The sequence below is a fragment of the Poecilia reticulata genome, linkage group LG3, assembly GCF_000633615.1.
Source record: "Poecilia reticulata strain Guanapo linkage group LG3, Guppy_female_1.0+MT, whole genome shotgun sequence".
Classification (NCBI taxonomy): domain Eukaryota; kingdom Metazoa; phylum Chordata; class Actinopteri; order Cyprinodontiformes; family Poeciliidae; genus Poecilia; species Poecilia reticulata.
The window spans coordinates 26,313,344-26,330,766 of record NC_024333.1 but is presented as its reverse complement, the minus strand read 5'-3'; the positions used below and the strand labels follow the sequence as shown (position 1 = coordinate 26,330,766).

Here is a 17,423-nt window from a genome sequence, read left to right as displayed (position 1 = left end):
CAGCGAGCTTGTTGGTGCTAAAAGTAGAACCATTTCTTCACCCACTCACCTCACTGTGGAGCAGCTCTCTCCTGCGACCCTGGGGCTCAGCTGCATCGAGTAGAGAGGGGGATAAAAAAAAACAACAACAAGAAGAGCAGAGAAATAATGAAACTAAAATAGGAGGGGAGTCGAGTACCTAATCATTTTTGTTCACGAAGAGGCGAACTACTAGATTGGATTTCACTAGCGTGTTGACTGGAGGCTGAAGAAGTGGAAATTGTTCTAATCTAGGCCATTGTTTTCACAGTCGGTTGTGCTGGAGGGTAGAGTGGCAGAAAGAGGAGAAAAAGGAGGAGGGMTCTGTGGCAGGGAGGTGCACTGGGGAGCTGAACAGCAAAGAGCTTTTGGGTGAACAAAGAACCAATGTTTTCTCCCCAACAATCACTGTGGTGGAATCTGCTGCACAACGACGCGCCCTGACAGTGGGGGAAACAGGAATTGCTTCTCCATAGACAACCTGGAGACCTTTCTTAGCACATCTAATTTGATGTTATACTCCTGCTTACATAAAGAGTTTCTCCAGTTTCATCCCCGCAACACATTTAAGCAATAAAGTTGTGGCAACTGGGATAATAGTTTTTGTTTGTCTCCAGGTTTCAGTAACACACACAGTTGAAATATGGTGTCTGAAGTGGAAGCAGATGGCAGGGCTTTCATACCACACACAGGGCACTGGCAGCCGGTCTCATCCCAGCTCAAAGCCACATCTGGATGACTCTGTTCCACCTCTTCCATTAGGCTGATCTCCCAGATGAGCTCATGAACCAGGCCTAATGGACGCCAAGCCACAGAGTGAGTTGCTGGAGTGTCTTCAGTTACTCCCACGTCTGTCACTTAAAAGACTCCAAATCTTCATTACTCCTTCTTAGTGATCTAATCTCGCATTTGAAGTTTCGCCTCTTTCTGTCTACATATGATTTCTGTGRTACCACATTGTTTAGCAAATTTGTAACCTCACCTCTAACAAAGCAGCCCTTCCCCGCTCTAAAGCTGGACAATWAATCAGTAATATATACTGCAATAGACCCGTAATCAAAATCAATAGAAAATACGTCTGTTGGAACATTCAATATTCAGTTTAGAGAATATTCACTGAACTCCGATCCAGAATCGCACAGCATTCTGGATCGGAGAACACATTTACTTTATTACATTTATCTTGTTTTGCTGCAGAAAAATATTTTTGCCTTTCTTCCAAATATTGGAGGTTTGCTGTTCATTCAATTTAACACCATGCTATCAACCTCTCACGCTAAGCTAAGCAAAGCATGATGAGTGGAATCAACTCACTCACTCATTCTTTGGTTACCTAGCAACAAGATGTTGAGTAACTTGCAGGCAGCAGAATTTAAATTTCGCCCCATGCCTCATAACTACTTAAAAATAAAATGACGTGGACTGAAAACTATGGATAAAACAGGAAATGTTATGCCACTTGTTCACCARTGTTTCATAGTATACTATTAAATATCAAGATACGTTTTTCAACCCTTCTCTGCTCACTAGGCTCATTCTCAGAATGCAGATGAATGATACRTTTTGGGAATATAAAATAGGGTACATTTCTTCCATTTCTTCCTAAAATGTTCCTGAACTTACCTTTGATATCAGTGCAGTGCCTCAGTAATAAAACTAAGGTCAATATGGAATATTGCATTAAATTCTGAACATTATGCAATAAATGCATTTGGTTACCTGCTAATGCCAACAGTAGCTCTCCTAAGCATTGCTGGTACATATCCAAAGCTTCCAGATCATCTGATTCATTCTCCTCCTATGGAAGCAGATTCAGATGATCAGAACCTGATTTGATACTGCCCAATTATCACAATAAACAAGTCCCATAAAAGTCACATTACTCATTTATTCATTCTTGGTTTTCTAAAGGTTCAGTTTGTAAGCACAACATGGTGAAACTGTTGKAAAAGYATTCCCACACTGYTGAACAYTTTTATACTTTGTTGTTTTGCAAATACAGACCTCARTATATTTCATTGGAAATGCATAAGGGATAGAGCAAAATCATAAGGATCATATTCAGGCGTTCTTACTGAAGAAACTCTAAAATGTGTGGTGTGCATTTATAYTTAGTCTCCTTTATTCTGATATGTGGCAGTAAAACGCTATGTATAACCAACTACCTGCAAAAATTWACRAACAAGTAAACTGAATGCCCCTGAGTTAGCTATAATACAGCAGTGATGTCCAAACTTTTTGAATTGTGGGTCAAACTTGCCAAGTTTAAAGTACTCAGGAGCATTTTATAAAATTAAAATGCTAAATATTTTTTCTGTGTATTCGTTTTTAWTTTATGTCTTCAGCAGTAAATTAAACATGCAGTATTTTATTAAAACAAAGTGGAACAGAACACATTTTCGTAGGAGTTATTGCCTGAAAAGGAGCCTCAGACAGCTGTCTTAATAGTGGGTGTATTGTTTCCCAACTTTCTGGGGAAAAATTTTTCTATCTTTTATTGATCTAGAAAATGTTTTTAGCGACACCAACAAGAACATTCTTCAAAAGCCCTTGATGTCGTCTCCCAGTGTCTCACCTTGGCAATAGCTGTAGAGGCCATCTCCAAGGCAGCCAAGAGACGAGGTTGGTCTTTAGACATTTCTATAAAAAAATTAATAAAATACATTTCTAAATTCAGTAATAGTGCTACGTGAAGAAAAAAATGTAGCTTACAGCTCACAGTCATTCATCTCATAAAAAGGACTGCTGAAAACACCAAGTATTCATGATTTGGATAAATTAGCAATATTAAAAAAAGCTGAGAAAAACAGTGCATCCAGTCAGTAGTTTATATACAGGATTAAATGTCATCATTATCCCATTAATTTGGTGGTTTCAATAATTTATTTGAACTGTTCTSAGGTCTAATGACTGTTTCAAGGGTGGAATAAACAGAAGAGACACAATCTCAGTGAATCTTGCAAAAAAAAAAAAAAACCTGGGTTCCAAAATTTGACTGTAGTGCAGATGTTCTCCACACTTCTGCACACAAACAAATTGTCCCTTAGGAAGTTCCTGAGATACCAATAAATCAATCAAGTTTGTCTGTATTGTACCTTTCAGCAATAAGGCAGTTCAAAGTGCTTTACATATTAAAAACACAATATTAAGAAGTCATAGAAACAACACAGCCAATTATTGAAAAGGCAGTGAAATATTATATATTACAAATATTACATTTTGAGTAGTGCCATCATTAAGATCATYAATAAACATTGAATATGTTGGTCAATGTTCCATTTATTATGGTTCTAAAGCAACTCTAAACCACATTTTCTTTGCAGTCAATAATAAGATCCTGGCACAATTTKGGGGCCAGTCCTCTTGCCAGGTATTTTAGAGCAAAAGCAAAGGCACTGCAGTTGTGGCCTTCTTGACACTAAATGTTAGCATACTTTGTCCATTGCAAAACCACATTTGTTGAGTGACTGGAGTCATTGATTTGCTGGAACATTGTGCCTAAATGTCAATCATCTGACCCAAACTATCACAACCAATAAAAGGATATTGGTTAGGATGTTAAAGAAAAACCCAGGAACCTCCAGGGTTCAAGCATATTATAGAAAACAACTGTCAGTATCCACTATGTTGTTTAACATCAATACGGACTGAGATTTTTACCAATAAGTTTCACTTGAAGGGATATGAAATTTGGAGCTGCCCACATGGATGAGCCTTCTGGAAAAAAAGTTTTAAGACCTATTTGGAAACAAAGACAAGGGGTACGCTCTTTACCTCGGAGAACATCTCTGGATGTCTTAGCCTCCTCGAAGCTCCGCTTGTTGTCCGAAGCGAGAAGGGCTTTCAGTTCCTCAGCTCTCGACACATACTGCCTGACCTGTGGGTTGAACCCTTACAATGACTTTATTTGATCAACAAAACATTTTTCCATTTACACTGCATGCCACTAAAAAGGACRGATAGAGAAAGTGTATTGTTGTTATTTGTAGTGTTCAGCAACATATCATAATTGGCTTTACGATACGCTGTTCTTTGACACAGGTGGACAAATCTCTGAAATCCAAATGTTTTAAAACCTCAACAGCTGTTGTGCTCAAAAAAAGAAATTTGTTTGAATGCCAACAACACTCTGAGGTCATTTTATCAATTCAGGAAAAAAAAAAAAAAAAACATAAAAGGTTTAAAATAATTCTTGCTTAGSTTTAAATAGTGAGTGATGCTTGAAAAAGAGTGGAGACAGGCCTAGTAACTGCATACTATTTTGTAAAGAGTAATATACTCTGGATATTTTTCTCTATCTTAGGCCAAAGGATATGTTTTAGAAAACGTAATAGAATCCAAGTTATTATTAGCTGTCAAATGTGATAAATCTCTTGGCTACCCCAAGACTGCCTCTGATTGGTTGTCATGACAACTCCTCCCCAAGAATAACACAGTGCCAAGAGAAAAAGCTCTGTCTGGGTTCTGTAAAGTGTTTTGGTTGAACACATTTACTTTATTACATTTATCTTGTTTTGCTGCAGAAAAATATTTTTGCCTTTCTTCCAAATATTGAAGGTTTGCTGTTCATTCAATTTAACACCATGCTATGGTGCTTAATTCTTTCTCTAGTCATGTTTTTGTTGCTGAAACCTGAGCAATCGAAGTGACTCCAAAACTTGAGATTCATCTAACTTTGTATTTCTTTCCCCAACATTACCATTATGTATTTGAACTTAAAACTAGTCTGAGTTTATTTCTCTAGGATGTTGAGAGATGAATAAAATATTGATAAATTTAGATTATACTCAGTTTAAGATGTTATTTTGAAAGTTAGTCACAACACTGCCTCCTTTTGGCACTGTTTTTTAAAGTAATATTAGAATTACTATCTTCTGTTTTGCTTTTTTGTTTGTGCATTTGTTTTGCTTAAATAAATCATTAGAAAATATGCTTTAGCTTGAGCACAACTACTTTAAAATCATTGTCTACAAGCTCACAATGACTCTTCTCATAATCTTAGTTAAATTGTTATCTTTGATCCTACATAAATCTTCTCCTTGTTTAATCCTTTAGATTAACTCTGAGGTTATATGACTGACTTAAAAATTATTTGCAGAACTTATTCATGCTACACATATGAAAAGTTCCTTTGGGCCTACCTTCTCCCTGAGAGCATCTTTGCGCTGTCGGTCCATCTCATCTATGGAAGAAGAGGAAATATTTCAGAATGAGCATTCCTTCTCAGTTTATTTTGTTTGTGCAAAGAAAGTGCTGTGTAGTAGATAAGCTACAGACAGGATATGAAAGTATATCTTGCCCTTACAGTGAATGGCGGGGACGAAGTGCTCGAGGGCACTGCAGTAGAAAGACAGTGCTTCGGAGCGCTCCCCCTCCTGGTCCTTCTGCACAGCCTGCAGCACCAGCTCTTTCTTTAAATACCAATGAAAAGAAAAAAAAACATCTGTCAGTGTGAACTATTAAAACTATGTAAAATAATAATTGGCTTGTAGTGTTTGTGGTGTTTGTCCAGAAGCTGATGCCTTCTCCTTCTCTTACTGCTTTCACTATGCTGTCTGCGCTTGGCATGTGCTCCATATCCAAAAAAGGGTGAGTGAAGAACTCCTCAAAGGTGATCCGGGCATCTGGATTTCGCTCRAGCAGCCTCAGCAGAAGGTCTCTGCAGTCCTTGGAGACTCGGGCCCCGGGAGGGAGCTAATGCATAAAACACAACCTTATTATGTTGCGCGCAGTTAGCAGGATGATCCAAGAAAAGAAAGGACAGTGCTTGTGTCCCACATCTCTACGTTCTGACAAAAGATGACCTTTAGAGTCAATGTGGATCCCTGGATAATGCACAATGCTCTAATGTGATTCCACGAGTCAAAGCCTAATGCTTGACTTGGGAATTCAGTTGGCATGAAAGCACTTCTTCATCAAAAGTAAACATAGGCGGAACTTCCCAATGCCTCATTCACACAGGGCTTATTTTGTATGTACCAGAAATCATAAACAGGAATAACCTTTTTGTTTAAAAAAAGATTTTGCACATCACAAATCTGAAAACATATTAACATTCAGACACATTGTCTTCTAACAGAAACACCTAGTAGTTTTGAACATCATATCTCTATATGCAATTCTCTTCATTAACAAACATGTGCTGTAGATGTTATCCCAAACAGGCTTTCTAAATGTAAGGGATGGAACCAGCCCTCCACAAATATAAAAACTCTGCCATCTAGTGGTATAAAGGCAGATTGACAAGAAAGAAGCTTCAAACATGACTACACTGATGCTTGTAGGGAATTTTAATTTATCTCATTCCTACTCAGCCTGATTATGTCTGTATATCAGATTAAGAAATTAAAGGCAATTCAAAAACAACCTTACTTGCATTATTCCAGACAGTTTTAAAATCTGGCACTGTTTGGAGGAGCAGAACTGACTGCAATTAGTTTAAATTGTAAATGTTTACCTCGACTGGTTGATTGCTTCGTATTTTCTCCTCCAGTTCAGCGTATGACTTTGATGCAAATGGAGCTCGTCCAAACAGAGCCTCTGTGTGACCAGAAATAATGGAAAGAAATTTACTGATAGGGGTAGATTCCTCATCAAATCAAACTAAATGAATGACATCAAGCTGGTATTATCTGTCAGCAACTTTAAATGTAAAATAGACAGTACTATGATGGAGTTTTAGCATTATGCGATGCTCCCCTCCTGCGTATCTTAAGCTACTTTCAGAATGAGCTGTTTTAGGATCTCCTGTCACTTTAAATCAAAATTTTCCAGACACCAAAAAGCATCAACTTATTGCCAGTTTTGAGCGCATGGGCAGTAGAGACCAAAATGGAAGTACGAAAATGTGCAATATGTGAATTTTGAATAATATGACCCCTTTAAGGTCTTTGCAACCTCCGCCTCGGTCTCAAGTCTTCTGCACCTCTGGTAGGTTTTCTATCACAATTTTCTTGTGTCATATTAACTCCATCCCTCCTCCCATGAACTCTGACCAGCTAATGTTTTTTTTATGTTGTTTAATAAATAATATCCTAATAACAAACACTGAAATTTGCGGCTGGAATGTAAAAAATTGTGAGAGGTTTATGGGATATGAAGACTTTTGCAAGGCACTGTAAATGAGGCTTAAGACCTTTATGCAGTACAGAACAACATTTTAAACCTCAGTTCAAATTAATACTAACTGTATGAGTCTCCATGAAGAACAAGCAGTGTAATATTAATCAAACAGCTTGCAGCTTTTGTTTAAGTGCCTCTGACTTTTTATGCTGCTGATTTGAGTGTGGGTGTTTGTGTACAATTGTGTTTTTGCACATGATTGAGTGAAGTACTCCCTCTTCCACCAGAAAATGTGTTATATTGTTTAAAAGAAAGAACTTCCATAAAGAGAAAATTTGCTTAGTTTAATAAAAGATCTGTAAACTGTTGTAAAAGCTGCCTTTTACAACAGTTGCTCCTCCTAATATTTCCTAAGGTCATTTATTGTATTAATAGGTCTGTCACAATAACAAATTTTGATGGACAATAAATGGTCCAGAAGTTATTGCGATTGTTGTTTTGAGACCATTTCCAAGTGACATACAAATAATGGAATAATACAACAAATATGCCTTTTGAAAGGTCAATACACTTTAATGTCTGATGAGCATTTAACACTGGAAATGAAGGCATTTTGAATATATAAAATCAATAAACAAAAGTATGAAACAACAAAGAAGATGGGTCGTGAAGTCTTGTAAGCAAAATTGGCCTTCAAATCAGGGAAAAGTTGAGACCAAAGAACTTACCTGCGTTACCCCTTTAAGGTAATCTACTGTGTTACATCTTTTACATATACTTGTTCTCAGAGTGCAAATTGGTCACTCTTCATTTCCTCTCTCTATTCTAACCAATTTCCACAGTATGTTGTATGTTTAACATTTGAAAACAGGAATAGACCCAAACAGCGCTGACTGGCTGCTAATTGTTAATCACCTGTGGTGCTCATTCAACTCAACTCACTGAAAAATCACTGAATGCAATAACGCAGAGGAATTAACTAACTAAGTTCGATAGATTGATGTGAAAGYGCTAATTTTTTAGATGTTGCATAAAAGAAATTGAATTGAGTAGTGTTTGAGCTACCTGAAAAATTCAAATTTTCAAACACAATCTGATGTCAAGAGCTCCAATCAACAGAAATAGTCTCGTTTGTGACTTCAACATTATGATTTTATTACTGTAATATTAATCCTKTAAAGGGCCCTTCACCAGCCTGCCATTACATGATTAATGGTGCAATTCTGTTCTGACCTACTGAGCGCGCTCCTTCAAGCCGRCAGGTCCACTCGTGTGATTAATCTTTTCTTGCRAAAAGGCAGCCCTGTCAGGTTGTTATTAATAGCCATTAGAGGGGGCTCACACTCCATAGCTCAAGACCTGAGCGGTATATATAAATTCACGTACGTGAATGAAGATAGTGTAAATGGCTAATCTGAAGACGTGCGTTTTTCATCTTGGAGGTTTTCAAAGGAGATTTTTCAAAAAGCACTCACCGTAAAGAATGACGCCGACTGACCACAGATCCACTCTAGAGTCATACTGGCGTCGGCACACCATCTCAGGAGCCATGTAGAGAGGAGAGCCTCTCAGCACACTCTTCTCATCCCACGGTGACATGTACTGGGCAAACCCAAAATCTAGGCAGCAAGTCAAAATATTAAGCAATATGTTCTCTGTAAACAATGATGCTTGTACAGTCCTTTGCAAAAGTATGACTTAAAAAGTATTACTCCTGTAATGTGTTCACATATTACAAATAAATACTTCAGGCTGTGTAGAGATGTTATTCCACATATTTGCTGTGTCCACTACATAGCTTGTGGCAAACTTTAGACTGCTAAAAAGAAAAAATACTTTAAATATCCAGTGATTTTCATTTAAACAATGGCTTTCTTCTTGAAACTCTTCTATTAAAGTCAGATTCATGGAATGTACAGTTGCCCAGTCAACACATAATTTCCGCCTGTCAGTTTCATCGTTAATCCTTAAAATCCCAACAAAACACGCCGAGGTTTGTGGTTTTAACCTGTATAAAGGTAAAAATGATCAAAGAATCYACATGCTTTTGCAAGGGACAGCTTCTATTAATTGTCTGTGTAGTAAATTCATAAGGGTTTGTGTTCAGTTTTTTGGGTGGGAATGAGATCACCTGCCAGTTTGAGGACCGAGCCGCTCAGTAGAATATTCTGGGGCTTCAAATCCAAGTGTGAGATATTCCGTTCATGAAGAAACTGAAGAGCGCAGGCTGTTTGTGCACAAATGTGTAAACGTCACATAAAAAGACATGATCAGAAATGCTACTGGCTCTAAAAATAAAAGTATACATTTTAAACAAATCATGCAAAATAATAAAAAATATATTGATAGGAGAAAAACCATATTTCTTTACATGGTTGGGCTTAATGTGTGTAACATTTGAAAATATGACTTGTTTAAACTTGGAATGCCTTACCTATCTGCTGCAGGAAGCGCCGAGCCACACTCTCAGGCAAAATCCTGCGACTGCGAATAAACCGGGAGAGATCTCCACCTGAACACCATTCCAGGATTAAATAGATGTTCTCCCCATCCCACTGAAAAAAAATAAGAGAAGAAAAATATTAAAGATTAGCTATGAGGTTTAAAATCTTCAGATTGCAACTTTCAACACTCACATCACAATAACGTGAGTGAGCATAAATAGTGTCTCAATTGGAAACACTCTTCTCTCCCTGGATAATGAAACCAATGATGGATAAATCAACATCCCAAAAGTGAAGAAAGGGGCCACAAAATGACCAACGCATGGCTGGAATAGGTAGCTTCAATAGAGTCTATACAACCTGACCATTCAGGTAATTACAGGTGCAACTTGTGAGAACAAACTTTGTCAAGTAATAAAATGTTTTATTTTTACAGAGTCTTTAAAATGTTATGTGTTCTCTGAAGTCCAAAGATGATGTTAATAATTAATCACTCTATCCAAAAGTTCCTCCTGACTGTTTACCCATCTACTATGTATAGAGTTTCAGACATGGATATGAACAAAACGATCATAAGGTAAAGGTCTGACCACATCTGAAAAGAAAAAGCTGTAAATTGGTGACATATGACATTCAAAAAAGAATGTTAGATATTCAAACCTCACCATTTTGCTCTACAGCAACACAGGGCTGCTTGATGAGTAAGATTGTACACTCTATTGTGTAAAAGTACAAAGCATACTTTCACATGCTAAAATTGGATGTGTGATTACAAAGCAATTGTTCTACAAGCACATACCTGGAAGTCTTTGAGTTGGACTATATGAGGATGACGCACAGTCTTCAAGATTTCAATCTCTGTGAGAAGGTTTTCTGTTGAGGCCTTGTTGAGAGTTTTCTTCCCTACAACTTTCACTGCCACCACTTCTCGACTGTTCCCCTGTTAGATCACAATGACGAGCTTAGAAATCACTCTTTAAAACTTGTAAAGACCATCAAGTCAAATCAAAACAGAAAAACTTGTAAATCTAAAAAAAAAAATAACAATAATAAGAAGAAACATTTAACTTACATAGACAAACAGAAAGGCTTCCATTTCCTCTTTCCTAAACTCACCTTTCTGTAGGCTTTGTAGACAGTAGCATACGTGCCGCTGCCCAGGCGCTCTGTCAGGATGAAGTCTGCTAGTTTTGGAGGGGCAAAACTGGAGGTTGAGGCCATGCTCACAGAGCAACATCAGAGGTTCCCACAGTCACTTCTGTGATGCAAAGTCAACATGTTGCTGTTAACTATTATACACACTGATCTTCAACCTTTATTTGGAGATCAACAGCTTATCCACATCTCTCTGCTTTATACTGGCTAAATTGTCCTAATCACTGGGTTTATAGCTCATTTACATCATAGGTTTAATGTCCCCTCCTTATCAATTAGCAGCACTGGTTCATCTCTGTACACAGGTATCTAATATCCTAAGTTACTTTAATAATAGCTGTTGCTTCATGTAGCTCGAAAGCATGAAACATGTATACGATTTAGAGACGCGTGTTAAAGTCTTTGAAACAAGAAAACAGCAGACGGGCTACTTATAAAACTAAATCTGTTTCAGTTGTTGCTGTTTCTGTGCTGGCTACCCAAACTATAGCTAGCTAATATACACCACTGACTGCGATACCACTGAAATACACAACACCAGTGTTTCAAGTCTCTTGCTATCTTTAAATACAACTGAAGTACTCATAACGTTTCGTGGTTAATAAGAAAAATAAGTAACACGTATTCAAACAGTTTCCACAAACCTGTAGGCAAGTCCACCGCACATGAATGAAATGTTTACATTGCTGCTGACAGGCAGCTGACGAGGAAATCCGTCTCAAACTTTGTTACTGCCCCCCAGTGGAAGGCTCTGCTATTGCAGCTTGATGGTAGCACTTTTGTAAGATTTGTAGAGTAATGAGATCTAACCCTCTAGATTTCCTGTGTTGTTATTGAACTGTTTTCATTAAAAAAAAAGTTAAATAACAACTTTTAACAAACTTTTAACAAATAACAACTATATACAGTTTTAAAATGAATAATGTTCAATAACAACAAAGGAATATTAGGTAATATTTTGGGTTCTTTTGCCTTGGAGCTCTCTCAGATGTCAGATCCTCATCTTCCTCAGCATCCCCCTCTATCTCTCTCCCTTCTTTGAGAAAAAAATTTATGTTTTTTTTTGTATGTAAACATATGTTTCATCTCTCAGTCCTTCCTTTCTTGACATGTACACTCATTCAACATAAATATTAGCTCCACAACTCTATCTCTCTATCATAGAGTTGTGGAGCACTTCAGCCTTTCAAAAAAAAAATGTTTTGGTTAGTGAAAGCTATAAACTCAAATGTAACAACAAAAACGAGCCTAAACTGCATCAGCTATGATTGTTAGGATGGGGGAAAAAATCAAGACTGACATACGCTGATCTTGATTACAAATGTTTATTAATTTATAGCCAGTKKTGGCATTTTGTCTGCWGGACAGATTTTTTTTTTTCTTATCTAAAGKAATATCTGCATCATGTCTGTAATTGCTTTTTATTCATTTATGTAAGGGTCGTGAATGCTYTGAAACTACTRCAGTCAGTATTTCCTTTAAATTTGTAATAGTTTGGCAACAATATTAATTTCCTCACAGGCTTACTGAATAAATATTAACCATTTTCTGCTTCTTTAAACTTTTCAAGCAAGGCTTTTATTTTTCCCGAATCCTTGCCGGATGTAAGACGTCATCAGTGGTCATTTAAAGATGGCGCACTGCTTGGCTGCACGTTTAGGCGCCCAGGAGGAGCAGATTCGGCTTCTCACCGCTGAAATCTCCGCTCTTCGGGACGGACTAAACGGCGGGTCTAACCGCGCCGGGGTTGCTTCTGTAAGTCCGGAGCTCGAAAACCTGCGGGCGGAGAATGAGAAGCTCCGATACCGCTTGCTGCACCTCCGGAGGGGTCTGCAGGCTGAGCTGGAGATGGAGGAGGCGCTGGGAAGGAAACAAACAGAAGCACAGTGTGGCAAAACCCCGGAGAGGAATATCGTAAAACCACAACAAACTGACAGCCGAACTGATAACGGGGTAATAAAAAATACTGAAATGTTAYAGTTGGATTAATTATTGGAAATGTAGAATAAAAAATGGATGAGTCGCAGTGATTAGTCATCGTGAGTGGAGCGGGCCTGAATAGGTCACACCACCCCACGTCCACAGACAGCTGTCCCACTCAGTTACTGTTTGTGTAGAATGTAGCGCTTAATGCCGTTGCTTCTGCCTTGTCCATCAGGAGCACCTGCTTTGTGAGTGAAACTATTGCAGGTGAATTAAAACCATGCAGTAATGGAGCCACTAGTTTAAAAAAAAAAAACTTGACTTACAACTTAAGTTCAATTTTAGGCCAAATTTCTAATCACTTCGAAAGTGCTGTAAATTGTTTTAAATAAATTAATCAAATTTGTTTTGTCACATACAAAAGAGTTTCATTGTTTAAATCTCAGTCCATTTTTGGATACAAAGAATTACAACATCTTTATCTGTCAGTTTCCTGATCGAATAGCTGTTTAAAGCATACCCCACGTCCTGCCAATGACCATTGGAGATGGAAAATGCCAGAGGCATTCAAAAATGTGTTTCTTCAAAATGTGTAGATTCTCTTTTATATATATATATATATATATATATATATATATATACAAAACTGATTTCTAACACAAACTAATGGATTCAGTTGAAAATGTAATTTCTCTCACCTTCAAACCTGAGGAAATGTATCCTCACCTTCACTTCTTTCAGAGTTGGCTATTGCTGCAGCGTTTACTTTAGATATTCTCCAATCTTGTTGTCTCGTTTAAGATTTACACATTCCTGGACCTTATTTATACAGCTCTTTGGTCAACTTCTACTTTGTTTTAGTTATAAATTATTTTTGCTTAATTTGTTTCAAAACCAATTTTGCTCTCCTCATTAGCAGGTGCCAATCCCAGACAAGAAACCCAGTGAGAAAAACAAGAAAAAGCAGGATAAAGGGCGAGTGGATGGAGGAACGAAGGAGGTAAATCTTACTGGATCATAAAGTTATTTTCTAACAGCAAGTTGTTTTATGTGAAATATACTTGATAGTTTATTAATTTTGCTTACTTGCAGGTGAATATTATTTAGTATTAGACAGATTATCTCTTTTTTCATCAATGCCTGTTGAGTTTAGAGAAAGACAAATGTGAGAATGCCCTTGATAAATCATGTCCACAGTCGAGGTGGGAGCCAATAACGGTACATGGTAACKTCACCACATCTRTAGGCCAATGGACCATTTACTGTAAAATCTAGAATAAAAAAAACTTMTTCCTTCCAATGGAATGAAGTTCAACCATGAAGACATTAGTTTTATCTTACCAAATTGTATATATATATAATTAATATCAGGCAGTTTTTTGACACTGATTGCAGTTTTTTCTTTTTCTCGCTTMCATTTTTTCCTTCTGAAGTTGAATCCATGGCCTCCGTATGTTACGGAGCGCCTCAGCCTCTACGAGGAGCTGAAGAARGAGAGTGATGCCCTGCTGGCCAGGAAGGCTGCAGAAAGTAAACCCATTATTGTTGAGTTGACAGATGGGCAAAAAGTGCCAGGGAAGTCTTGGGTTACRACACCGTATCAGATAGCCTCTGACATCAGGTCATTTTTACTTTTTAAAAACAAAAATTTTAATATTGACATAAAGAAGGAAATCACTGACATAATTATGGATGCAGCTTTTCTGAAGGTGTTCTGTATTTTGTCTTTCAGCCAAGGCCTGGCCGACAGCGCAGTAATTTCTCTTGTTAACGGAGAGCTCTGGGATCTGGACAGACCTCTTGAGCAGGACTGCTCTCTTGAGATCTTGCGCTTTGATAATGAAGATGCTCAAGCTGTGAGTGCAAAAAAAAAAAAACTTTATCCTGTCAGTGATAATCAGTGAAATGTACCTTCAGTCCTTGTTTTTTTTAACTTTCTGCTTCACAATAATATGACAATATCCAAACCATTCTTTCAAATTTCATAAGAACAGATAACAGGAGAGATTCAATTGAAATTAAACGTATTTTCAATTAAGCAATACATTTACTGGTTGCTCTGATGTAAACAAGCCAATAAGAKYSAWSWAWTKKYCMWTKKTTYYTTTTTTTTTTCTTTTCAGAAAATTGAGGTCTATCCAAATCTGATTTTGTAAATAGTTTCCTGTATTTCAGGACTGTTTAATGAGTAGTTTATGTAGCAACAAATGCTATTTAAAAAGTAGACAAATAAAAGCTTTCATTTGTCAACTGGTCATAGGTTTAGCACTTAAATTATTTAAGTTTGCTTTCACATATTAAGCTACATCTAACAGATTTGAACATTGCTTTTAATGTTGGGGGGGAAAAGAGATAAATGCCAACATTACCAAAGAAATTAAAAAAATTAAATCAATTCTATTGGAAAGGACAATTCAACAATAAAAAAAGTATAATGTTTTATAAAGAGAAACACTTTATCATCAAAGCTGCTTTATATGAAAGGAATCTGATGTGCAGGGATTACAACAGTTTATAGAATTTATTTGAATGACACACTGAGAGAAGTTCTTGTGAAGAGATGAAACCAAATAAGCAAATTAAGAGATTTAATAGTAATTAAGCTGTTTCTGTCTGAAACAAATTTGAGTGTTGCTGTAAAAGAGACGTTTACATACTGTTCCTACTCAGACTGATGACGATTATCTGTTTTTAGATATTTGCTTTAAATCTTTTTATAACTCTATATATCTTTTTATATCCTTTATAACTGGCACTCCATGCATCTTCATTATACCTTTAGGTATACTGGCACTCCAGCGCTCACATCCTGGGGGAAGCCATGGAGCGTTTCTACGGAGGCTGTTTGTGTTACGGCCCCCCGATAGAGAATGGCTTCTACTACGACATGTTCCTAGATGGACAGAAGTAAGCAAGTACTCTTTAACTATCTGCATTTTGCCRAGTTCACATTGAACTTGTAGAAAAATGAGACATTTAATGTATTTTTTTAAACTTAGTTGCCAATTGAAAAACGTTTGTGTCGTATAATATGCAGTCATATTATACGACCTGAGTCGTATAATAGGGATATAGACTGAAATGTCAGAACAGTACTGAACTTGAACTCTGGGTGAATGACCTGGATGTGTTTGGYGTTTCCAGGTCAGTGTCCAGCACAGAGTTTGGAGACTTGGAGGCTTTGTGCAAGAGTGTGGTGAAAGAGAAACAGCCTTTTGAGAGACTTGAAATCAGTAAAGAGACACTGCTAAAAATGTTTAAAGTAAGTAGTCAGGATGTTTCCTCCCTGCCTAGTTCAGGGRAAAATATGACTTGGATGATCTAGGCTACATGTATCAATTTAGGCATAAAAGCTTAGAATACCTTTAAAAAAAAATAAAAAATGTAGTGTTTCTCATCAAAAACCTTTTCTCTTTCCAGTACAACAAATTCAAGTGTCGCATTCTGAATGAGAAAGTTACCACCCCGACTACAACAGTCTACAGGCAAGTCCTTTKTTCCAAACTAGAAAAACAATTAGTCATTTTAAATCCACGAATTTATGCAGTCATTGACGACAACTGGTGAACATTTTCCAGATGTGGGCCCTTGATTGACTTATGCAGAGGCCCTCATGTCAGACACACAGGGAAGATCAAGGCAATGAAGATATACAAGGTGAGTGGAAATRGCAGAGTTAGTATAGAGTCGTTGTTGTTGTTGGGTTTTTTAAAAGACACAGAACCTGTTCATATGTTGTCATATTGCAGCCACATGTTTGGATTTTAGTGATATACCAACACAAAATAGACCATTATTTTGAAGTGAAAGCACTTTTCAGATCAATATTTCTTTTTTTTTTTTTTTTATCTCTGTCATCAGAACTCTTCCACCTACTGGGAGGGCCGCTCAGACATGGAGACTCTGCAGAGAATCTACGGGATTTCCTTCCCAGACTCAAAGATGCTGAAAGAGTGGGAACGCTTTCAAGAGGAGGCCAAGAATAGAGACCACAGAAAGATTGGCAAAGTGAGTCAGTACATGCAGACGCATTTTAGCCCTCTCAGCAGGTAGAGGCCTAAAATTAGAGACGATTCTCGCTCTGCAATTATACGACCAACATAATTGCTGATGCATCTTTTTCGCCTAGCAGTCTTTGTCATTGTTATATTTTTTGTTGCTGTGTTAAAAAACTTTAAACCACATCTCACAGAAAAATATTTACTGTAAGCCTTTTTCCTTTACCTCAGCTAGTTTACCGTTAGTCAGACAATACAGTTCCCTTCATATCCAAATCTGCTGCCTGTCATAAACCAGCTGAGGGCGCTGTGCTGCTTCATCCTGGCATATTTAGGACATCTGTGAATCGTCCAGTCACCCCATCTGGTTACGCTGCATGAAGGATGCAGACTGCAGCTCCTCAGTCAGCACGTTAATATAACAGTCCCACATTAAACGTGAGTTTCAACATAATGTGAAAAGCTTCCATGTTGGGTTAAAGATTTTGCTCAGTGCCACATTTCTCAGCTTTTATTTAGGGCAATGCATCACAGCAACTCAAAAAGCCTCCAGCTGGCTGCCTGTTTTATMAAAACGTAGCAGGTTAGAGTAACTTAGGTTTGTGACATTTAAGTTACTCTATCAGACGTATTATAACCGAAATGTTCATCTAAAGGAGGTTTTTTTTCTTTCATATCCATTGAATGATCTCTAACAGAAGAAGCAGGGAGATTTGTGTTTACTTTGGATTAGTCAGAAAACCACCAAAGAAATCCCTACTTTTGGTCTGATGAGGTCTTTACTGTCATGGAACCGACCTGCATTTCTCCTCAGGCAGTTCTG

General features: G+C 37.4%; 2 protein-coding genes across 3 annotated transcripts in view; one reads left to right on the top strand and one right to left on the bottom strand.

The window, feature by feature from the left end:
* Positions 1-6: 6 nt before the first annotated feature.
* Positions 7-11,410, bottom strand: ulk3 (unc-51 like kinase 3). Of its 2 annotated transcripts, none has more exons than XM_008405521.2 (14): positions 11,324-11,410; positions 10,641-10,782; positions 10,324-10,464; positions 9,515-9,635; positions 9,212-9,307; positions 8,556-8,699; positions 6,476-6,558; positions 5,557-5,712; positions 5,324-5,429; positions 5,160-5,200; positions 3,793-3,895; positions 2,594-2,658; positions 1,738-1,816; positions 7-90 (listed from the first exon to the last, which is right to left on the bottom strand). In XM_008405521.2, the coding sequence occupies exons 2-14, from the start codon at positions 10,743-10,745 to the stop codon at positions 38-40; spliced, it is 1,293 nt and encodes a 430-aa protein (XP_008403743.1). In that variant the 5' UTR covers positions 10,746-10,782; positions 11,324-11,410; the 3' UTR covers positions 7-37. The 2 variants fall into 2 exon arrangements, with proteins under 2 accessions (XP_008403743.1, XP_008403742.1); XM_008405520.2 differs by lacking the exon at positions 7-90 and adding an exon at positions 97-812.
* Positions 11,411-12,306: 896 nt separating this feature from the next.
* The window catches only part of tars3 (threonyl-tRNA synthetase 3), a 13,008-nt gene continuing 7,891 nt past the window's right edge, over positions 12,307-17,423 (top strand). The window contains exons 1-9 of the mRNA XM_017304192.1: positions 12,307-12,632; positions 13,519-13,602; positions 14,036-14,223; positions 14,335-14,458; positions 15,385-15,509; positions 15,747-15,864; positions 16,023-16,087; positions 16,181-16,259; positions 16,464-16,563. Coding sequence (XP_017159681.1) covers positions 12,312-12,632; positions 13,519-13,602; positions 14,036-14,223; positions 14,335-14,458; positions 15,385-15,509; positions 15,747-15,864; positions 16,023-16,087; positions 16,181-16,259; positions 16,464-16,563 — 1,204 coding nt within the window. The 5' untranslated portion in view covers positions 12,307-12,311. The remainder of the gene's footprint in view (positions 12,633-13,518; positions 13,603-14,035; positions 14,224-14,334; positions 14,459-15,384; positions 15,510-15,746; positions 15,865-16,022; positions 16,088-16,180; positions 16,260-16,463; positions 16,564-17,423) is intronic.